Source organism: Heloderma suspectum, chromosome 3, assembly GCF_057233095.1.
Source record: "Heloderma suspectum isolate Gila_16-S chromosome 3, 16-S_ref, whole genome shotgun sequence".
In the NCBI taxonomy this organism is placed as follows: domain Eukaryota; kingdom Metazoa; phylum Chordata; class Lepidosauria; order Squamata; family Helodermatidae; genus Heloderma; species Heloderma suspectum.
In genome coordinates, this window is record NC_139460.1 from 215,353,760 (window position 1) to 215,378,002 (window position 24,243).

The 24,243-nt window shown below is 45.0% G+C and overlaps 1 protein-coding gene across 1 annotated transcript in view; it reads left to right on the forward strand.

Moving 5' to 3' along the window:
• LOC146350738 (microsomal triglyceride transfer protein-like) overlaps positions 1–19,684 on the forward strand; it is a 32,337-nt gene extending 12,653 nt beyond the window's left edge. The window contains exons 9-18 of the mRNA XM_084845556.1: positions 328–496; positions 3,444–3,551; positions 3,681–3,893; positions 5,230–5,444; positions 7,519–7,619; positions 9,482–9,606; positions 12,115–12,333; positions 13,487–13,611; positions 16,070–16,240; positions 19,506–19,684. Coding sequence (XP_084701682.1) covers positions 328–496; positions 3,444–3,551; positions 3,681–3,893; positions 5,230–5,444; positions 7,519–7,619; positions 9,482–9,606; positions 12,115–12,333; positions 13,487–13,611; positions 16,070–16,240; positions 19,506–19,656 — 1,597 coding nt within the window. The 3' untranslated portion in view covers positions 19,657–19,684. The remainder of the gene's footprint in view (positions 1–327; positions 497–3,443; positions 3,552–3,680; positions 3,894–5,229; positions 5,445–7,518; positions 7,620–9,481; positions 9,607–12,114; positions 12,334–13,486; positions 13,612–16,069; positions 16,241–19,505) is intronic.
• The last annotated feature ends 4,559 nt before the right edge of the window (positions 19,685–24,243 follow it).

Sequence of the window (24,243 nt, forward strand, 5' to 3'; positions counted from 1 at the left end):
GTGGCCAAAAGAGAAAAGGCTGACCCACCCACTTTTGGATCTGGCCCTGCCCACTGTTGGCTTCAGCCCCACCAATATGTGCCTTCCCCCCCGCCCCGCAACAGATTACTCACAAGAGAACGCAGCTCTTGACAGAAATTGCTTGTCCACCTCTGATACAGTTCAACTGAGGTCACAATTCCCTTCCTGATTTACAGAATGGATATGGGGTTTTTCTGATTTGCAATTGCCTTAGTAATCATAAGCGCTCTGCCACTCTCCTTCTCCCCAACTTCCTCGCATACCTGATCCTTTCTCCCCCCCCCCGCTCCGCCCAACTTCTTTTAGCCCCTTCTATGTTGAAGCTGCAGTAGCTGCCCAGTCAACAGCATCCTTGGCAGCACTGTCTGAATTTCTGGATGTGAAGAGCAAAAAGCAAGCCCCCTTGCTGGAGAAGTTTCTCTATGCTGCAGCTTTCTCCCCTCGTCCTTCAAAGGAGCTTTTGCATGTGGTGCTAGTAAGTAGCTGCCATTTCTGCTCACTTCTCTCTTCAGGTTGGGATCTTTCGTTTGGCCTTGCACCTTCTTTAATTTAGGAATAAATGGTCTCCATATGTTGTAGGATAGACAGAGATGTAGATTTGGCATTGGGAATGGATGTCAGAGGAATCCATTTGGGGGTTGAGCTCAGTGAGTTTTCGCCAGCTTGGCCCACTGGACTCCGTCTTGCTCATCCGCAAACTGGCCCAACGCATTGTGTGATGAGTTGTGCCAGCACACAGTTTTTCGGGTGGGGGGGATTTGCGCAAATCACAATGGGTGCAAAATTGCGGCTATAAATATTTACAGAAATCACAATGTCTGTGAATATTTATAGCTGCGATTTTGCACAAATTGTGACTCACAGTTGACAAAGTTCCCAAGTTTCAGGAACTGACCCACCACTCAGCTCACAACTGCAAGCCAAGCCAGGTCCATTGCAGGGATCCGTTGGGCCCCCAAAGGGCCAGATTTCTCCACAATAGACAACCCTAGCTGTGGGAAATCCATGTCCAATCTACCTAACAGGGCTACTGTGAAGTTAAAATGGGGCAACCAGATTATGCTGTTCTAAGGAAGGATGGAATGCAAATGTGATAAAGAAAGGAATCTGGCATTCCAGAAACCTGGAATACACTCTGGTACAGGGGTAGGCAACTTGTGGGCCAGCCAGATGTTTTGGCCTACTGTTCCCATCATCCCTAGCCAGCATAGCCAATAGGAAGGGGTGATGGGGGTTGTAAGCCAAAATATCTGGAGGGCCACAAGTTGCCCACTCCTGCGTTATTTCTTTTTATTTGTTTGTTTATTATATATTAATCCATTCTCTTGATGGATTTTCTACGGCTTGTTGAGTCACTTGAGTGCTTGACACTTGGTAACGACTCTCAGATGAATGTGTGAATTGGTTCCATTGAAACAAATGGTGTTTGAGTTGACACTGAATCATAGGAGAAAGCAATGGTGATGAATCATGCAAGTCAAGTCTCAGTGCCATAGTCAAGCAGTGATGAGCATGCGGGTGTGACCCAGCCCCCGCTTGGGGCATAGCCATTTTCCTTCACTGATGTTCCTGGTCAGCTGGCTACATAACATAGAACTGAGTTGGAAGGGAATTTGGAGACCATCTAATGGCTACATTGTAGTCCAACCCCCTGATAAATGCAGGAATCTCCAATGTAAGATGGGCCAGTGTGGTTACAGTGTAGGACTGGGAATCAGGAGATCTGGGTTCTAGTCACCACTTGGCCATGAAGCTCACTGGGTGACTTTGGGCCAATCACTGACTCTCAGCTGGCTCCAGTTTCGGTGGGGCTGTGATTCCATTCTGGGTTTCAGTCAGAACCAGCCAGAACTCTAAAGGAGCCATCCAAGGTGCTGAGCCCATTTGGAGGGATGGGTTCAGCACCCTGGATAGCTCCTTTAGAGTTCTAGCTGGTTCTGACTAAAACCCAGAATGGGATTACAGCCCCACTGAAATTAGAGCCACCAGCCTCCACTGAGCCTAACCTACCTCACAGGGTTGTTGTGATGCTAAAAAGGAGAGGAGGAGGACTATGTAAGTCGCCCTGGGTTCTTTGCAAAAGGGAAAAAGGCAGCATATAAATCAAATAAGTAAGTAAGTAAATAAATAAATAAATAAATAAATAAATATAATGCAACTACAGCATCCCTGACAGATGGCTGCTGCTCTGTTTAAACACTTCCACCAATGCTGAGGCTACCGCCTTCCAAGGCAATCTCTTCAACTATTGAGGAGCTCATACTGTTAGGAAGTTTCTCCCAATGTTTAGCTGAAATAGGCTTCCCTGAAATTTCCACCTGTTGGTTCTAGTCCTACCCTGAGAAGCAACTGAGAAGCAGTCTGCTCCATCCTCTGCACAACAGCCTTTCAGATGTTCGAAGATCGCTATCTTGTCTCCCTTTAATCTTCTCTTCTCCAAGCTAAACATGCCCAGCTCTTTCAACCGTTCCTCATAGGACGCGGTTTTCAAACCCCTCACCATCCTGGTCATCCCTCCCCTCCTTTGCACATGCTCCAGTTTGTCAACGTCCTCCTTCAGCTGTAACACCCAGAACTGGACACAGTACTCCAGATATAACCTGTCCTGTGCAGAATACAGTAGGACTATTAGTCCTTCTGACCTGGACCCTAGACTTCTGCTTATGGCGCCTAAGAATGCATTAGCCTTTTCAGCAGCTGCATCACACTACTGACTCATATTCAGCTTGTGACCCACTAAGACGCCATGGTCCTTTTCACACGTCCTGCTGCCAAGCCAGGTCTCCCCCCATCCTATACTTGTGCCTTGGAATTGTTTGTACCTAAATGCAGGACTTTGCATTTATCATTGCTGAGTTCCATCTCATTGGTTTCGGCCCAGTGTTCCAGCCTGCCAAGATCATTACAAGTCTTGATTCTGTACAGCCATTATAACAACTAAAGCAATGTTTCTCTCTCTCTCTCTCTCTCTCTCTCTCTCACACACACACACACACACACACACGCACACACACGCACGCACGCACACATGGGATGGACAGCTAAGCCTATTTTTGACCCATGTCATTTTTGTTCATGTTCATTCCTAGGTCCCTTTCCACATTCATATGCATGTTTTTAATCCAAATGAAAATTCACATTTAAATACGTATTTCTGAATGTGTACAAAATGCACATTTCTAAATAGATTTTCTCTCAAAATGCAAATTTTAAAAAATTCATTTTGACACATTTCTTTTTGAGAACTGCATTGCAACATTTGGAGAAGTGTGAAATCCAAAGGATACCTATGTTCTGATTTGCACATTAGTCCGAAAGGGGCTGATCAGGTCCGTTGGGATTGGAATTCGCAAAAATCAAATACTTCAAGCATCTCACTTTCTCTTTCCTATTTCTATGACCTGTTTTCTTTTGTCTTGCAGGATAAGCTAAGCGGGAAGGAACTAGAGATAGCCATTTGGGAAACAGGAAATATTGTCATTGGCAGCCTGATTGGCAAGTTGTGTCGGATGAAACTGTGTGGGCTGCAGGTGGGTTGATGTCCCCCCATCTCCCCTTAGTGCACTGTGCTTCCCCCTTTCGCCCCTGACAGCTTGGACTGTGACGAATGTCACATTGGTCCCCTCTTCTGTTTTGTTTCCTTCTCTCAAATAAAACAGGAAGTAAGGCTCCAGATGGAGACAGTCCTGCAGAAGCTCAAAAGCACCAAGGAAGACTCTGAGAGGGTGATTTACTTGTTGTCCCTGAAAAGCGCTCTGCTCCCAGAATCCATCCCCACCTTTCTGCATTATGCAGAGGAGGGCTCTGCATCCGTCTCAACTACAGCAGTGACTGCACTACAGAGGTACTCTACACAGCACATCTCAAGCACGGTATGGGATGTTCTTGCTACGATAAGAGCTTTTCCTAAAAATATTTGTTTTGGTCTAACTTTAATGTAACATTCTAGGTGCTTCTGTGCCAAAATGTGCAGGAGCTATATATCAGGTCCGCCACCTGATGCCCAATAGGAAATGACTTCACTGTCCTCATGCACCAGCCTATTCATATTCCCTCTATCTTGCGTGGTTCTTGAAGGTTCTCCCATTTGTAGTTCTTGATGTGTGAATCGGCAAAGCTCAAGCTTTTCGAGCTTCTCCGATGTCCACCTTGAAGCTCGTTCCATCTCATGACTGGATCAGATTGTGAGCTTTGTCTTTTCTTTCCACATGAAAACGTATGTGTATTTTTGTGTGCATGTTTCCAAATTTATGGATCAATTGTGCACATTTTTGAAATGTACACCTTTTCCCCATGGAGCAGGGGTGGCAAACCTCTTTCAGCCCAAGGGCCACACTCCATTCCGGAGAAGCTCTTGGAGGCTGTACTCCAGTGCTGGCCAGGGCCAAAGGTAAGGGGTGGGGCCAAAGGCAAAAGGAGCGGAGCCAAAAATACAAATCAGTGCCTGCATATTGCAGCTGAAAGCTCTTACTGCCCGTAACTGAGCCTCAGGAGAGGCATTTCAACCTTTTAGAGTGGTGGGAAAACTACACAAAAGCTGGGAAACTACAAAACAATTGGTGGTTGGGGAAAAGGGGGTGGAGGCAGGGGAAGGGGCATGGGCATCTGGGGAACCCCAGAGGGCCAGATTGGGCCCCAGGCAGGCCAGGTTTGACCCCCAGGTCTGAGGTTCTGCACCACTGATATTCAGGGAGAAAGTTTAGACTTAGAATGATCTTCAGTTATTTTCAAGAAAAGTTAGCTGTCATGATACCAACAACAACAAAAAAAGACTTTTCAATAGAGATAAACTGTAAAATCCATTCCATCTGTGTTTTGTGGATTGTCAGATGCCTTTTGTTCCATCGTCTACCCACCAATGGAATGGGCGGGTCCAGATTTGCACAAATGCACATTTTCCCAAATTCACATGTGCAAAAATGTGCAAATTCCTCCAAAATGTGCATTTTTACCTTTTAGCCTATGGGGGAAATGTGCATTTTTGGCCACATTTATTTTATTTAGCATATTTTTCTACAATGAAAATTCCCAAAGGTTAGAAAAACAGTCTGCAATTCTGCAGAATATGCCCGGCAGGGAGAAAGCCGGTCTGCTGCAGAATCCGCAGGTCGGATTCATGAAAATCCGAACTCATTTGGTTCCATTGCGGAGTTCTCTGACATCCCTACTCTTCAATACCTGTGTTGAATATCTGCATTTTGGCACCAGGTTAAAATGGCAATGAAACGCATTTTCCATCAAGTCTGGAGACGGTATCCAAAGGTTTCAAGGCTCGCTGCAGCAGAAATCCTGTTGGACAATGATCCCTCACCAATGGACTTCACCAATGTCCTGTTGGCCACCAGAGAACTTGAACCAGAAATGGCACGGTTTCTACTGTCAAAAATTCAAGGCATTTTACACTCCCATCATCATCCAACCAGGTAAAAATATCCACGTCCTATATAATAATCATTCATTTACCTCTGTACGCTATACAGTATTATTTTTCTTTATTTCCCCTGTCTCTTCCTTCATGCTGTCTTTTAAAAAAAGAGCAATCTGAGCAATAACTCCCCAGAGATATTGCTGCTGCCGGCATATAGAAGTTCATATGAACGTGCCTTACATCAAGGCACACTTTTGATCCATTTAGTCCAGTAATATCTCATCTGGCTGATAGCAGCTCTTCAGTGTCTCAGACAGAAATCCTTCCTATTCCCACTACCTGAGCTCCGTTGAACTAGAAATGCAAGGGATTGAATCTGGATTTGGGGTATGGAAAGCATGTGCTCTTATCACTGGGCTGTGGTCCCAACAACCTATGAGTGTCCATGCTGGGTCAGACTCATGGTCCATGTAGCTCAGCATCCCATCTACCAACAAAGGCCAGACAGATGCTTCAGGGGGTTTCGCAAGCATTTGGCAATTTCAGTGAGACTTGCGCACCCCTGATTTCCTCTGGATCGTACCCATTGCACAAGACTGAATGTTCTTCATTTAAGTGTGTCTTGCTTCCATGTAAATGTACTTGATATGGGATTATAGTAATCAGTGACAAGACAGAAGGTTGACTCTCTTTCTTCTCTCATCTAACAGCAGTAAACAAAATATAAGCCGAGAATATAGAGCTATGTGTTCTGTATGCTATAGTTAGCTGTTCATGAGAGGAAAAAATAGTCGGAATTTAGGCTTATCCTAAGCCCAATTATTAGAAGCAAATTCCATTTAAATCAATGGGCTCTTTGGGGCATGCATGAACCAGCTTGTACAAAACAGGCATTACTCAAGATCCATATCTAGCAGCTACATCTTTTTTATTTTTACTCTAGAGTAGGCACAGGGCGCCTGATCCAATCCTACCCCACCCCCCATGTTTGGGTTCTGATCTGGAGTAGGGGTCCCACACCTACTTTACAGGAAAAAAATTTGTAAAAGATGTAACTGCTAGATATGGATTTCAAGTAATGTCTGTTTTGGCCCTGTGAGGATGAGATTGGAAGCTTTCACTTCCACTTTTAAACTAATCAGAATTCCTCATTACATCCAATCTTGGTCAAACCTTGGTTAGTTTTAACTATGATTAGTGAACAAGCCAGCATCATAAACCATAGTTTGATCCTGGCTTGTTTCAACTAACCATAGTTTTAAGCTAACTAAAGGTTGTCTGAGTTTGGATGTAACAAGGAACTCTGGTTAGTTTAAAAGTGGAAGTGAAAGCTTCTGAAAAACTCCACATGGAAGTGACAAAGAAGGGAGGGGGGTGCAAGAGCCTGAAGCTTGTGGTAGCTTGTGCAAATAAGACTAAACCACTGATTAGCAGAATGTCCAAACTGAGCCAGTGAGTAATTTTACATGAAAATACATGTAATTTTCATGTATTGTTTCTGTCCAATGAAAAGCATAAGAAGCATGATGGAAGGCCTGGTTCTTGGACCATATATCCTGCTCCACCATACTCCCATGAGATAGACACTCCATGCTGACTTCCATATGCAGAGAGGCCCAAACACCATTATTATTTCCATACCAAAAAAGGGGGAAGGGAAACATAGTGATATGGCCCTCCACACCTAGGGGTGTCCAGTTGGAACACCTGTAGCATCTGCTGCATTATGAGCCTGTAGGGAAAGGTTCTCATATCGGATGCTCTGACTTCTAGGTAGGTTTGTGCCTGAAACAGTGCCTGGAAGATACCAGTGAACTAGAGACAGAGAGAGAACAGAATCCACCAGGAAGAACAGGGTCTCCTTTCACTGGTGCACTCAGATTCCATCTCTCCCTCTTTTCAAGCTGCCATCTAGAAACCTGGCATATTTTCTAAGTTTTCAGCGTGGAGAAAATTGCACCTCTGTTACTCTGTATTTACCTTTAAAAAAATGCTGACCATCATCCCTCCCAAAATGGCAGCCTGCTTTTCTGAGATGAGTTTCCCTCAGATGTGGATACAGTTGATCTGTATTCCCCCTTTCTGCTCTACTTCAATATCACTGCCTCTGTGTATGCTTTTCCTCCCAGGCAGGTGATCAAAGATGTTCTGAAAGATCCACAGATAAATAATTATTACTTCCTCTCATCCAAAGCTGGCAACTCCATCTCCTTCTCAGGACCACTGGCAGGTGACTTCTTTTTTTACATGATTCTGTTTAATCTTCCCTCAGAAAAATGGAAAGAATCCATGACTGTTTATGCATAGGAGGCCTCATTTAGCAGTGGGGTAAATGTATACTAGGTATCTGAACACCACAATTGTGTGCCATTTAACCATAATCACACGCACATAGTAGAACCTCAAAGATATGAGCTCCACAAATATGAACTGACTAGACAACCATATTCACCCACATATCGGGGACACCACTTGAGGAGGGCAGAGTGACAGAGTTCGTATGGTTATTGCTCAGGAATGCCTATATTTCTGGTCAAGTTAGGGTGACCATGTATCTTTTACAGAGGACAGTCCACTGTTTGTAGGGCTGCTGTTTCAAGGCATCCTCTACTTGAAGGGCTCGCCTGTCCAATTCTGGTTTAAAGATAAAGAACCATAGGAATTGCTATTGCCCATTAACACTTAGTACCTGAACAGCAGACTGGGCAGGCAGGCACACAGGTGAGCTGGTCACAGCTTTCCACACTATGGTGAGATGTACTGCATTTCTCTTTAAATTATAATAATTATTTCTAAATTTGCATCTGTTCCTATAAATTAACATAGGCAAATGTTATGCAAATTGCTTCTTCTTCTATCCTCTTTTTTGGCAATTCCTAAGTGGCCACCCTCGGTTAATTCTCTGATTCTACACACTGAGGGACCGTTCTTGTAACCATAGCTGTGGGCTATGCATGTGCCACAAAACCATTTCCCTCAAATAGGGGTGAGGGAGGGGAATTTGACCTCTGCGATAATACCACTATCGTTTAAAAAGTAACCATAACAAATGCTCATAAAGCACGCTGCTTTTGTGAAGTGTAATACCAAATATAACCAACATCAGGCCTATAAAACTTGTGGAGATTTGCTTCCTCACCCCTGAAATCTGAAGTCACCCTTCTGGTTGCTCAAGGCCCCGCTGCTGCCATCTCTGCCCGGTCGCTCTTCCAAGTGAAAGGCTCTAAGGCAGCAAATGAGACACAGGAATACTTCATGTGTGCGCGTTCGTCACTAGCTGGCTGCAGCATCAAGCATGGATGTGCATGTGTGAATGAGCTGTCACTGATCAAACACAATAGGCTTGGGGTGCAGAACCTCAGGCCTACAGTCCAAATCGGCCCACCTGGGGTCCAAATCCAGTTCTCCTGGTTTCCCCATGTGACCACAACCCTTTTGCCTGACCACCAACCAATTGATGTTTTCCCGGCTTTCTGCAGTTTTTTCCCCATTCTAAAAGTTTGAGAGGCCTCTCCCAAGGTTCAGTTGCTGGAAGTAACTAAGCTGGTGTTTTGGGTATTCTTACCCCTGCCCCTTTTGCCTTTACCCCGCTGACCAGTAGAATGCGGCCCCCAAGAGCTTCTCCGAAATGGAATTCCGCCCTGAGGCTGAAAGACAGTGAGGTGTGAATCCATTCTGGGTTTTAATCAGAACCAGCCAGAACTCTAAAGGAGCTATCCAAGATGATGGACCCATTTTGGGATATGGTTCAGCATTTTGGGTAGCTCCTTTAGAGTTCTGACTGGTTCTGACTAAAACCCAGAATGGATTCTGCACCCCACTGAAACCGGAGCCACCAGCCTACACTGCTCGCATCACCTGTCATTCTTCTCAAACACAATGCTTTTTCAATGGACTCAGTGGTCCTGTCCAACAGTGGCAGACTCCACAGCATCTCATATTAGGAAAACCTTCCGGGACCTTTTCCTGTCCAGTCAGATCATCCCCGTGTTGATCTCCGTTCATGAAGGAATTTGAAACAGTGTTTGTTATTCTTGTACTGACTCCTGAGAGGCCTTCATACGGGGTTCTCCTTCTCTCTCTCCCTTTCAGTCACCAATGACACACTTTCTACCTTTGGTCTGGAGCTGTTGTTCTCAGACTTTGGTCTCCTGAGGAAGAGCGTCACCAGTTTCAATATCCTAAGTCGTCATGGCCACCAACTCCAAGCAGCTCAGGTCTTATACTTTCTGTTGTTGATACAAATATATTCTATTTCATTTGGTTCTGTTGCTGATTTGTAATTACTTATAAACTGGCATTTAAGGTAAATTCTCCCATGCTGGCATACAACAACATGTAAAACGGTGAAATAAAACAATAATTTAAAAAAATAATAAAATCAAAATTAACAGTCAAAACAACACTAGTTGGTTCCCCGCAAACACAGCTTGCGAGGAAAAATAAAAATCTAACAAAAGGTTTAACTTCACGGAGGGAGCAATCCTATGGCCACTAGACAGCAGCTAGACGGCCATAGGATATGCTGTTTTCCGGGAACCAACCTCGGAGCCCGCGTTCTGAGGTTGGTTCCTGGAGAAACAATCTCCCCCTATGCCTCAGAGGCAGCGCAGAGAAGCCTTGTCCTCTGAGCTCAGAAGAGGAGCATGGAGCGGCCGGAAAGTGGCGGGGCTGGGGGCGTTCTGGGGCGGGGAGAGCAGATCTGCCTGTACGACACATCCTATGTGTCGTACAGCAGCCTCCTCTCCCACTCGGCCCCCCTGCGGCTAGACAGCAGAAAACGGCTTTCTAGAAGAAAAAGCAGGGCAGGAGAGGCGCGGAAGGAAAGATCCCTCCCCCCCCCGCCCCGTGCTTCTCCTGCCTTGCTTTGGATAGGCAGTTGCCTCCGAGTTTGGAGGTGGCCGCCTGTCTAGATAGGATTGCACCCTAACTGTGTTTATTGAAACATTCAAAGTGTAGGTGTTTCTCAATCCCTTCATGATTTGTTTACAACCCATAAGTTATGGCATATCAATATACTTCGGCCTGCACCTCTGTTTATAAAGGTGTACAGAGACTTTTTTGAGTTCATATTCCATTTTGCTCCAGTTTGCAATTAATTATATTTGTTTAATTATACTTGACATTTTTAATATTTAAAATAAAACTTTATAGTACATTGTTACAGAAGATAGCCTAATTAATAATAATAATAATAATAATAATAATAATAATAATAATAATAATAATAGCAGCTTTATGGACATGAATAAACTCCCAACTTTGAATTAATGTTGAAAACCGTTGTCATTCATGCAATCTGTGTGTCAAGAGCTTTCCAGTGAAGTGTGTTTTGGTCAGTGGGCAGGCAGTCAAAAAGGGATGACTAACTCCCGACTTCAAATTATATATATAAGATAACACCATATACACCGTAGCAGGCCATAAAGTCCTAACTCAATTATAGGCCATGGTAAGCAACTAGGTTTTTAGGCCTGCTTGAAAATGGTAGGGCCCCTTTGTTGTTGCTTGAGAAAGTTCTAAAGATTTTTCAGGTCTCACCTTTGCCTGATAGGTAATTCCTGATAACTTCCCAAGTGCCCTTTTAATTTTCCACAAAATACATTTCTACCCATAAATGAATTCCAAGACTTCCCAAAGTGGACTGGGTGGTTTTCTGCTCTTACAGATCAGAGACCTGAAATAGCTACATATGAGATAGATAATTGATCAGTAAATTTGGCATCATCTAGGCTGCCTTTACATTAAAGAAAAAACCCGCAGTCCTCCAGTTGTGGAGCCTTTCCACATTTACAGAGGGCTCCCAGACAGCAACCACATGATTGCTGAGAGGGGAAGTTTTTAATTTTCAAGGTTCCATAGAGATCAATGAAACAGCGCCATCTATTGGCTGTTTTAATAGCGTAACAATCTGACTTAAATAGATAGTTCATTATTTCCGGATCTTTTTGAGATGGAATAATCAGGAAATACCTCGGATGTGCCCTGGAGGTTGACAACGTCATAAAAAGGACTTCTGTGAGTGAGCAATCTCAATAGCAGGCTAAAAGCTCCATGTAAAGAAGCCCCTAGTCAGCACTGAGCACTTTTAAACTACATGCTTAACTCTCCCGTTTAAATTAATGGGATTTTAAAAGTGCTTCACTTTGTCTGAAACTGCCTTTCCCAGCCTGGGGCCCTTTGGATGTTTTGGACTACACCTCCCAGCATTCCTAACTATTGGCCATGTGGGTTGGGGCTGATGGGAGTTGAAGTCCAAACTTTTGGAGGAAGGGTGACCTGAAACACATCTTGGATCCACGTTCCCCAGTCAGGTGCCCTCCAGATCTTTCGGTTTTCAACTCCCAACAGCCCCAGCCAGCATGGCCAATGGTCAGGGATGATGGAAGCTATAGTCCAAAACATCTGGAGGGCATCAAGTTGGGAAAAGTTGCTCCTGTGTTTTCTTTCTGAAAGCCATTGAAGAGGCACAAGCCACCACTTGTTCCGCTTCAAGGAAATAAAGCAAATAAACAGCTTCTGAGTAGTGTCTTCACTCCTTTCCTCCCCCGAAATAGGAAAAGTGGGTTCTCTTCCTGGAAAGATGGAGGTAGGGATTACACATCCTTTAAAGAAAAGAAAAAATTACGTGAAAGAACAACATGGTCTGAAATGGTGGACCACTGCTGCAGGAAAGAGGAGAGTCCCATGCATCACACTCTCCTTTTCTGTGTATCCACTCCTAGGTGGCCATTGAAGCAAAAGGTCTTGAGGGTCTTCTGGGAGGTGGTGCAGGCGAAGAGGAGGACTTCATGGCCGGCATGTCTGCTGTTTTGCTTGATGTTCAGCTGCGGCCAGTTGCTTTCTTCAAAGGATATACAGACCTAATGTCAAAGGTCCTTATGAACTCAGGAGAGCCCACGAGTGTGGTCAAAGGGAATGTGCTACTGATGGATCATCAACAGGTATCAGTCTGCCCTTATCCATAGACACGGAAGGCAATAAGGAATTGTCATGAGGTGCTAGATTGTTTTTTCCCATTAGTTTAAGCCAATTTGGAACCAAAAAGTCAAGAACAGGTCCACTTAAGACAGATGATATATTAAGGTAGAAACCCTCAGCATTCCCGATATTGGCAAATTGAGATATTAGTCTAGAGCTATAGAGTTGGATCCAGAGTTAGTTCATACTTAGAATAGACCCATTGAGATAAATGGAACTGAAGTTAATCATGACTAACTTTACTCCCATCTTTTTCAGTGCGTCTACTATAAATATGACTAAGTTGGGATCCAACCCATTAACACAAAATCATCCTTTGAATGACAACGGTGGCGGGGGTGTCATTTATTAGCTTCCCAGTCACCCGCCTGTATTGGGAGTAGAAAATATGGGAGCGCCTGCTCCCATATGAACTTCTTCACATTAAGATCTTCTCAGAAAGATCTTCTTCTCCTGCTCCATGTGCCACCACCTTTGGGGGTTAGCTTGGTGGTTACAAGAAGCAGGACCTCTCGCAGCCCTCGGAGGTTCACTTCTTCCAGTCTTTGGTTTTATTCTGAAAGATTGTGATGAACTTCCTCTTTGGGGAGGCATTTGGCATCAGCTAATGTTCACTCTTAATTTGTGCTCTTTTCATAATATCGGGTGATAGATGTTATTGGATTCTATTGTTTGATTAGTATTAGTTTTGCTTTATTAATGTGCAGCCTGCCTTGGACCTATGGCTTAGAGCCACCTTCCCTAACCTGGCACCCTCCAGATGTGTTGGACTACAATCCCCATCATGTCTGGGGATGATGAGGGTTATAGTTCATCACATCTAGATGGCCCCAGGGTGGGAAGGCTGATTGAGAGAAAAACAGGTAAGGGATATGATTGTAATTCTTATTTTATTAAAGCAGTGAGCATTAACAGTCCCTTCCAGATGAGCTGTAAAAATTACATTTTATGAACAACCTGTGTCTTATGTTGGAATCCCATACCCACTTATCTGGGCATAAGCCCCATTGACTCCAATGGCACTTACTTCTGAGCAGAGGACTGCACTGTGAACATTTGTAGGTCCAAGGTAAACACTTGAACAATTCAGTAAGTGACTATTACTGTGCTGCATAGGCCATCCCACTTCAGTCTGGTTTGCAAGCTGTGATTACTCTTCAAGGAGGACTTGGATTAGATGTTTCAGCCGACATCAATGTGAATTTGTGGGGCCAGGAACTCACAACAGGCATTGAAACAAGGTATGTAAATAAGAACCAGTTTCACCTCCGAAGTGTGAAGGAGATTCACGTGGGACCTTGGCAAATGTTCAAGAACTTGAACCCTTGTGAAAGCCCAGAAGAGGAATATTCTGTTGCCCAGCATTGCTTGTTGCATTCCATTCTCCAGCACCTCTCACAACCGGTTGGTCACACTTCCTGTGCTGGGATGAAGATATCATGTGGAGTTGTTATTACCCATTATGGGAAGGGTGCAGAACCTCAAGCTCAGGAGCCAAATCTGGCCCTCCAGAGATCCCAATCTGTACCTCCAGGGTTCCACAGAAGGCCACACCCCATTCCCAGGTCCCTCCCCCTTTCCCTCAACTACCAATCATTTGATGGTTTCCAGGTTTTTGTGCAGTCCCTTCCCCCCATTCTAAAAGGTTGAGATGCCTCTCCTAAACCTTAGTTGCTGGCAGTAAGAGCTTAAAGCTAAAACAGGCTGGTCTTTTATGCACCACCCCTTTTGCCTTTGGCCCTGCCCACCACTGGAATGCAGCCCCCGAGAGCTTCTCCCAAGTGGAATTAGGCCTTTGGGCTGAAAGAGGTCCTGCAACCCCACCTTATGGTAACTGTCCTAACTGTATACAGTTTCAGCCCCATCTCTGTGTATTTCTATGCCAAGGAAGATGTCCCTGGTCTTTAACCCATTGCCCCAAAGGAGCCAGCTGCATGGCCCGTTGTTTTCTGTGGCTGTGAAATCAGAGCAGCTGAGCCAATGCTATCCAGAAGTCATGGCGCTTGAGTAGCTGCCTCACTGCCAAGCAGTATCAGGGGAGCCGAAATACCTAATCAAGCATTTGGGTTCCTCACTTGATGGCCATGTTCTTGGTTCAGGGACCAGCCTTGGCAATCTTGGCTACTTAAGACTGAGTGCATTCTGTGATTCAGCTTAGCAGAAATAATGTAGAAAGGTTCTGAGCGAGGAATGTTCAGAGAATGGTCCCTTTGGTGACCAAGGTGCCTTTGCCTCAGTTTCAGCGGATTGTAACCATTATGAGAACTGTTGAAGGTGGGAAGAACAAGCAGTCAGAAGAGGTAATGGGAGGGAAGGGGTTAGGGGTGTATGAGGTGTGACACTCATAGACCTCTCTATTGGCGAGGGCCCACGGCTCAGCAGGGGAGCACATGCTTTGTGTGCAGAGGGTTCAGTCCTCGGCAACTCCAGGCAGGGCTAGGAAAGAATCCTGCCTGAGTCCCTAGAAAGCCACTGCCAGTCCATGGTGACAATACTGGGCTAGATGAACCAATGGTCTTACTTGGTATAAGGCAGCTTCCCATGTTCCTGCATCTCAGCTAGTCTCATACAAATAGAAAAGAGGGCAATTTTCAACTAATGCTCAGTCCGGCTAGCCGTGCCAGAGAAAATGTAAGATCGTTACCAAGCTAGTACTGTTTGGATACTCCGAGAGAAAGAGAGAGAGAAAGAGAGAGAGAGAGAGAGACCGAGACCTTAATATTCTGGCTTTCCATTGGCATTTTACCCTCTGCTATCAGAGGACCATCTTTTCAAGCCAATTCAATGAATGAATGAATGGATGGATGGATGAATGGATGGATGAATGAATGGCACAGCAAAAGATCTTCAGATAATAACATTTAGTACTTTAAATCATGACCAGTTTGGCGGGCTACCCAAATTAATGGTGTTTTGTCCTACCGATGTATTATCTCTGACATCTTGTATTCAACTCAGACCAGTGACGCTTAACTACTGTCATCTAATCAAAACTTGGGAGTTTCAATGGCTACTCATCATGATGGCCGTATGCTGCCTCTAGGATCAGAGATGGCACCAGGCCTGTGAACGGTGCTGGCTCCAGGTTCAGGAGGGCCCTAGGGAAAGACACCATCCCTGGGCCCCTCTCTCTCTCCGTGGGCCTGGCTTCTTCTCAGAATTGTCACCAGCTGCTGCTGTTTGTCCACCTCCTCCTCCTCCTCATCACTACCACTTGCTTGCTTGCCAGGCAGAGAGCCAGTGAGCAAGTAGGCCGTGGCATCTGCTGCTCCTCCTTCTCAGCACTGCCACTGTCTGAGCCAGAGAAAGGCAGGTGAACAAGCAGGTTGCAGGGGTGAAGAGGAGGAGCAAGTCCAGGGGGCCCTTGTCAGTGGGCCTATGCTCAATTGTAGGCCCTCAGCAGGTTCTCAACCATGCTGGCCCTTGACGCCAGCCTCGCCTCCAAATAGCAGTTGCTAGGAAACAATGGCAGGAGAGGGCTGTTGCCTTCATCTCCTGCTTGTGGGCCTCTGGTTGGCCACTGTGGGAAGCAGCACACTGGACTAGATGGCCCTTTGTTCTGATCCAGCGGGGCACTTCTTATCTAATGCAAAGCAAGCTTTAATAATAACTACTGACAATGGTTAGCCAACTTCCTTGAAAGGATTCAAGTATTCCTGTTATTCTCTGTCCCCTCCCCTCCACTCCCCTCCATTACAGGGGTGCCATGACCATTGATTTCCAAGCAGAACTGGATGCCCCATTCTTTCAAGCCACACTCAAAAGCCAAACTGAGGTAGAGATGGCCACAAATTTTTATACTGCCGCAAGACTTTCTGACAGTCCTGTGTTCATGTGTCTGCAGCTTACAGAGGACGAGGTCTCTTACAGGTAAGCTATAGATCTCAAGCCAGGAGATAAACCTTTCATAGTTGGGGAATCCAAACCAAGAATAATCTCGAACACTCCTAAGGGTACCACTCTTGAGTGATTTTATAACAGCACCTTTCTTCGGAGTCATCTCAGCTTTTCCTAGAGTGCAGATGCTGTCTCTGACCTCAGTCATGTGCATGAGTACAACTACAGCCCTGTTCAAACATGCCTGTTTATCCCAATGTCCAGAATACTAAGCAAAGTCCTGCACGCATAAGAACCATCGCAGATCAAACACCAAGAGAGACTCAGTTCAAATATACAACAAACCACTTTTTTGTGGCAGCCATAATTATGAAGCCACACACCATGGTCTGAGCCTCCAAGCATACAACAGGCCAAACATGGTTAGAGCTGCTTGTTGTGCCTTCACTTTCCTTCTGCTCAGGACTCCACTTCATAAGTTCAGTCTTGAGTTGGAGCAATGGCCCTAACTGTGGTTTGTGAATTCTGTTGTAATGGCAAGCCACAGTAGCACAAACAGTGGTTTGCAATGCAGTTTCAAACCATGGTTCAGTATCCTGGTTTGGCAGCCCCTTGTAAACCATGGTTGGTGAGCTGATGTGAGTTCAGACATAAAACCAACCAACTGTGGTTTGGCTTTACAAACCATGGTTTGGCATGTCAACTGAATGCAGCCATGGAGGTTTCACATAATCTCAGACATCCTATTTTGTAATGGGGCCATCAAACTATCAGCCACAAGTCACCAAATGGTGAGAGACTGAGTGACGTGCATGCAGCTGCAAACTGGCTTTATGGCTGAAACTTTAGAAGTGAGAAAGTGGTCTGGCTCTATAGGTATTATGGTTTTGGCTCAACTGGTGCAGGGTTCAGTTGCCCCATCTTGCCCAGCTAAGCACATGTTCTGTTTATCAGATATACAGAATCCTGAAGCCCCATGCGCTGTGGCTAAGCATGTGCTAGCACTAGATATCAACTGAAATAGAAGGATGGGCCCTGATTTTCTGGGATATTTTCCTGCCTTTCAAAAGTAATCCTTCTTTTTTGCCAGTTTTGAGGGGCACGCCATGGGGCATGGAAATGTTCATGATGGGAGGAAAGGATGATGATGTCAGGTTGCCATATGGCCAATCAGATTTGATTACTCCATGTCATCACACAGAGCCACCACCCACATTGCCCTCACTCTGATTGGAGGGTGCAGGGGAGAGAAAATGAGTCAATCTCTTGCCAAAGAAACTGGAACAGCACTGAGGCAACACTCTCTGCCTTGCCACATTGTCCCGGCAGCAATGAAACCACTGGCACAACATGGCAAGAGAGGGTGTGTCAGCCTGGTGGCCTTAGCAAGGGCAAGCAACATGTTCTCTTGTTCTCTCTTTCTGTCCCCATTCAAAGTGGTTTCTGAGGCCAGCTTCACACTATAGTTTCCTCAGGGAGAAAGAAATATGGGTGAAACACCATTCAGTACTAGTGGTCCCTCAGGCTCTCTTCACATATTACACTTTTGGAGTGTACATCTAAAAATATTACATGTAAATTGGACAAACAGGTGTTGGCAAACACATGTAGCATCATTGCACTCATTAGAGGATAAGCTGTTGAGGGAGGGAGGGAGGGAGATCAACACAGCTGCTTCCACCCTGGTCTTTGGTAACAAGCGATAATACATTCAGTGCCCACGGTTTGAGCTAATGCAGGTTCTTTTAAAGCAACCGTCTAAGAAGAGCTCCAGGAGGATGATGGGAGCCTTGGGCAATGCCAGACTCAAAGTCAGACTAAGAAGCATTAAGAGGAGCCCCACCTACAAAAACCTTGGCTTATTTTTTACAGTGTTGTGGTGATAGATCCTTTCTGTGGTACTGTAACTGCCGCGTCTTCTGCCAAGATTGATTTCCCATCATATATAACATCACCATTCTCGCTGATAAATCTTACATGGATGCCTCTTGACATAAACAGACCCAGAGCAGGTTGCTGCTGCTGTGTATGACAGCAGAAGCCCTTGGCAGTGTTCCCAGGGTTCATTCAAGCTGATGAACAAGAGCCTGTGCTTATATAAAAGACACCCTTGTTCTCAGAGAGAGGCCTTGGCACCTCCGTCCACTTCAGAGGTGGGAAGCAGCCATCACCTGCAGTTTAGAAGCAGCCCTAGGGAGGGAAAGGAACCATGCCACGTCCCTCACCTCTGCCTTCAACATAGTATGTTCTTGAGCTTTCATATTGTATACATTGTATAACGCCCCCAGAGCCCAAACCTTCAATGTCTTTGGTTGACAAATTCCTGTGAAGGGGAGACTGCAGTTCCAATCCTCAGAGAAACTCATTCTCTGAGTGGGGCCAAAATGGGAGGTGTCAGCAGGCTTGAGAGAACCCAAGGTTTCCAGAAATACAAAACATCTTTAGGGAGAAAAAAATCCTAATGCGTGATGGGGAGAACCCAAAACAGCTCAATGTGCATGCTCAGACACGGAGTGCTAACTGACTGCCGGGGACGGGAATGGAAAATGGGAGCGGGGGTGGAATGGAGTATCCTGGAAGAGGGCATAGCTGGCCAGTGGGAATCCGGAACAGGAGCATTTCATGCCGCAACATTTTGTTGCAGACCCCCTTGTTAAAAAAACAAAAACAAAACTACTACAAGCTGCCAAGAGTTTCCCAAAATAAAATTCTTCCCAGCATATATCAGTTTGCAAAGGAGGGACAGAGGAAAACCATGAAGGTCTGTGTACCATCTAACTAAAGAAACACACATTTGCCATTTGATGGGGAAGAAAGACTTACAGTTTCCACAAAGGCTATTTCATAGCGGATGAAAGTAAACCTTTTAAGCACCAGCTCAACTCTGATTTTTACATAGCCAGGATGGCTCCCAGAGTGAATCATGTGGGTAGATATTTGGGGAAATTGTTCACCAGGACAGGTTTTCCCACAGTGCAATTTGCTTCAGCTCAGCCTTCCCCAGCCCCAACTGGCCATGCTGGCTGAGAATTCTGGGAGTTGCAGTCCAATGCGAGCACCAGGGTTGGGGAAGACTGCTTTAGGTAATTCTGTGGATAGATGGCATATCCAACATGAATCCTCCTTCACGCCACTGGACCATCTCTAAGCCAGTCGCATGGATGGCCTGTTCCAGTGAAATGTTTTTGCACGTATGTAGACACTGCAAGTTCAGAAACCATCCTGTGGATGCTAAATGCTAGGTCTGAGCGGCTTTAATATCTGCTGGGTGTTTTTCTCTCCCCCCCCCTCCTCACAGAGAAAATTTCTTGGTCTCCCAATCTTCTGCAAGCCATAACACTACTGTACACAAAGGGAGAGGGACCACCATCCCCGGGCGTGAACTTGCCTTATACCCAGCCAACTCTGAAATGTGCAAAATACTGCTTGCAGAGACATCGAAACAATAAAAGTAGCATCACTATGTCCTCAGCTTGGATTTGTGGTTCCTCTTTTTCCCACCCATGCCTGACCTAGACCAACATTCAAAGTGGATAATCTAGAGCTTGTCTTCCTTAAAGAGCCCGTGTTCTTTACTCTGATAACTGGTTGGATGGACCAAAATAGAGTACTGAAGAAAACTGGGTTGGAAATCCATAGAACCCATCTTTCTGATTTTGCTGGATACTGTCTGTGCCTGTATCAAGGGGTTAAGGCAGTAGATACCCTATGATTCCCACACCCTCTCTTATATTAGCCATTTACCTGGGACAGCTACGGCCTGGCTCACAGTAGTAGCCAATTATTTGAAATGCTGCTTCAAATAACTTTCAAATGAAACACAATGTCGAGTGATGGGCCACTGCACAACACAACACAGCTTTCTCTGGGCAAAAATGCACCCTTTGTGAGAGAGCCGTGATGGTCTTTCCCAGTATTTTTCTTGGTACTTTTAAAAAGCCGCCAGGAGCTCTGAAGTGGATTGGAGCTGCAGTGCTGCGGAAAGTGGTGTTTAACACTTTCCTCCCGCCATGTTTTCCTCATCTGAATTATCCCTCCATGGGCCTAAGGACAGTTTAAAGGGCAATTTATATTTGACAGTGCCTTGATAAAATGTCTTCATTGGCTATATATATTCTGTATGGAATTATGTGCTTGCAAGTCCACTTGTAAGCATCACACACACACACTTGTGCCTGGGCTTGCTTTTGGCCCCAGCAATGCATATCTAGACACATTGTCTTTAATGATTGATGGATGGATTGCATTTATATCCTGCCCTATATCATTAAGATCTCAGGATGGCTTACAGATAAAATCAATTTACGCAGTATAATAAAACAATAAATAATTTAAACAGCTAAAAACATATTAAACCATTAAGCACGCTAATACCAATTTAAAATCTAAAACAATAAAACAGTTAAAACAGTGTGCTACTTTAGGGAGTGTGTTGAGCCCTCAAAGGCTTTGGTGAAAAACCATGTTTTAACTTGGTGCCAAAATGAAACCAACATCTGCGCCAATCGGGCCTCCAAGGGGAGGGCATTCCACAACCGGGGTGCCACAGCAGAGAAGGCCCTCTCCCACGTCCCACCGTAGTGTATGTCTCACACTAGTGGGACACAGAGGAGGGCCCCTCCAGCAGATCTCAGTCCTTGGGCAGGCATACACAGGGAGAGGCGCTCCCTCAAATACCGAGGTCCCAAGCTGCTTAGGGCTTTAAAAGTCATCACCCGCACATGCAGCCAGTGGTCTTTGATGGGGACTGGCCTCAAGATTCGCATCCCAACAGATGCAACCATCCACTTAAATGGAATTTAGTCCAGCAAAGCCCTGTGCATGGAGATGCACTTGCAGATGCATGTAATAACAGAAGAAGAACCCCTTCTGGACCAGAGCAAAGGCTTATCAAGTTCAGCATCCCGTTTCTCACAGTGGCCAATCAGATGCCCCAATGGAAGGCCCAGAAGCAGGACAGGAACACAACAGCACCCTCCCACTTGCATTCCCCAGCAGCCGGCACTGAGAGGCATGCACCCTTTGATCCTGGAGACAGAATAGCCATCATAACCAGCAGCCGCTGATGGCCTTACCCTCCACGAATTTGCCTAATCCCCCTTTAAAGCCATCTGTGTTGGTAGCCATTACCACTTCAGAGGAAGCGAATTCCATACTGGTGTATGCACTGAGCAAGGAAGTCCTTCCTTTTGTCTGTCCTGAATTTCACACCATTCAGCTTCATAGGATGGCCCCGGGTTCAAATATTATGAGCAGGGTGTGCAGAAGCCTGCTTCCACAGACGGACCTTGCCAGTTTAGGGCAATTGTCTTTCCCTTTCTTCCAAATTCCACTTGGGAAGTGTCTTACATAATGGAAGCATTATCAGCTGCATGCACTGGTCCATTCCAGCAGCATTCCATTCCATGTTTAGCTCTCTTCACACATTACACTTTTGGAGTGTACATCTAAAAATATTACATGTAAATTGGACAAACAGGTGTTGGCAAACACATGTAGCATCATTGCACTCATTAGAGGATAAGCTGTTGAGAGAGAGAGAGAGAGAGAGAGAGAGAGAGAGAGAGAGAGAGAGAGTTCTGTTATGCTCAGTGAGTGGCAAGCACTAATGATAAACCATTCGGGTTTAAAAATAAATAGATAAACAGAATGGTTTGGTCAGTTTCTCATTCAGACCCCAACTTTATTAAGATTCATACTCAGTTTTCAGCACAGACTATAAGGCTTTAAACTATAAACCTTTAAAAATAATTTATTATTTTCACTCTTGCTTCAGGCAGTTTTTTCTCTGAAGGGGGGGGGGGGCTCCAGTGTGTTCAATGGTGTAATCTAGGGCTGGGCAACTTCCAGGGGTTGGGGGGGGCTGTACCCTACCCCCAGCTGCTGCTGCTGCTTCTGGATGTGCGATTCTGCTTCCAACACTCCTCGCACACCTTGTTTTTGAGCAAAATCACTGTCTTTTTTCTGCCACTTCCATGTCAGCAAATTTGGCAGCTGGGTGGAGGGGCTGTGGGGGACTCACAGGGCAGTACCCAACAGTATCACTCCACAAGCGCAAATTTCATTAGCAGAGCTCTGCCAAATCTTTCTGTTGTGCAAGTGCTTCCTCGTTACACTTGTGCAACCGGTTATACAAGCCATTGCTCAAGCCCGTGCGCAACTGATTGCACAACCAGTTGCACAACACGCTGCACAAGCAGAATGCACAATGGGTTGCACAAGCATAATGCGCAACTGCTTGCACAACCATGCTTGCGTAAATGTAATTTTAGTTGGCTTCTTCTCTTGTGCATAGCTCAGAACCTAATTTCCACTAGCATGACATTATTTGTACTAACGGAATGATACAGTTGGATACTGCCCATTAAAGGCCAGGAAGGCTGCATGCGGCCCATGGGCTGTGTGTTGCCCACCCCTGGTGTAATCAAATGCTGCCCATAACAAGAGTGTCAGAGTAATTAAAATGTGAGGGTTTTTAAGGGAAACATGATCTGACAACAACAGGAAGAAGCACTGAGTGGGATTTACTCAGGGCCAGGCCAAGACATTTTGCTGCCTGAGGCACCCTCCCCTATTCAGTGTACAGAAACTGGCACATGAACGTGTCTTCAACACTGATGATGGGACAACATCCTCCATTGCACCTGAAGTAGCAAGCTAGCTTAGGGGGTGCAGAGTAGGTCATTGCAGTCTGAAGTGGCTGCTTCACTCTGCCCTGGATTTACTTCTGAACATACATGCATTGGATTGCACTGTAAATGTTATTGCCAGGATGGGAGGGTATTTCCAGCAAATAATTAGGGGAAAGTTGAAATGTAGTCATTATATAATCTCACCCTCAATTTTTCCATTCACTTTGTTGGACTTTATGAGGCCATTATATGGCCATATTAAATTATGAAGGCTGCAATCCACCGCCATTCAAATCAATAGGAAGTTTGCTGATTTCAATAGGACGTGGTCTGTACCCTGTTGGTTGATAAAATGCACTTGCATTCATTACACTTTAAAGGAGACTACCAATTAGATCTCTTGAAATATCTGAGATTTTTTAACCAACAAACTGCAGAGCATCACTGACCTCTAGTGATAACAAAGTGTATGCAACTGGAATTAATTCCTTTTACCAAGATGACCCAAGAAGGGGCTGTTGGCTTTTGTGGGGGGGCAAGGGAGTGAGAAGATGGGGAAATTGCTTGATAGAACTTCTGACCAAGTAATTCCTGCCAATGAGAGTAAAAAATGTAAAGGAGGTAAAGGAACTGCTGCTAAAGGGGCTGCTATTGGTAAGTTACACACAGCTGTACAGGATGGATGAAGTGACGCCCATCCAAAAAACTCCAGTATTCAATATGATGGGATCTCATTTTAATATTCAGCACACTACTTAAAACTTGACCTTTATGTCCAAAAATTCCTGGTGCCTTCCATCATAAGGATGAAAGGAAGAAGATGTTAAAATTTGAATTTTTGATCTGGCCATACGTTATATTAGCCTTCCAGTCCTAACCAAAAGACAGAGTACAAAGGATGCAGTGTTCAGACTAAGATAACAGACTAGAAAGAGGGCCTTTTCAGTGGTGGCACCCTAGCTATGGAACAATTTCCCTAGAGTGGCTCACCTGGAGTCTATGTTTTGGTCATTTGGGGCCCTGACAAAAAACTTATTTCCCCAAGCCTTTTAAAGACATCTTAAGATCTCTCAAATAGTTTAAATCTGCTGTTTGATTAAAATATTTTATTGATCTTTTATTGAAAGCATAATTACTGGGGAGCATATAAGTATGGCAGATAAAATTAAAAATAAGCTAACAAGTGTACAGTATTCATTAAGGCCCAAAGTAAAATTGATCTTTGACCGTATTAGCAAACTTACTATAACAGCAATGTGGAACGCATGTGCTAATTGTGTGAAAACATCCAGGGGTGGGGGCAGGGATATATGTTGGTTGCAGTAGATTTATTGTGGCATAATGTTTTGTGTAGATTAAGGCCCACATCATCAGACACATGAACTGTTACCCTCAGCGACTGTG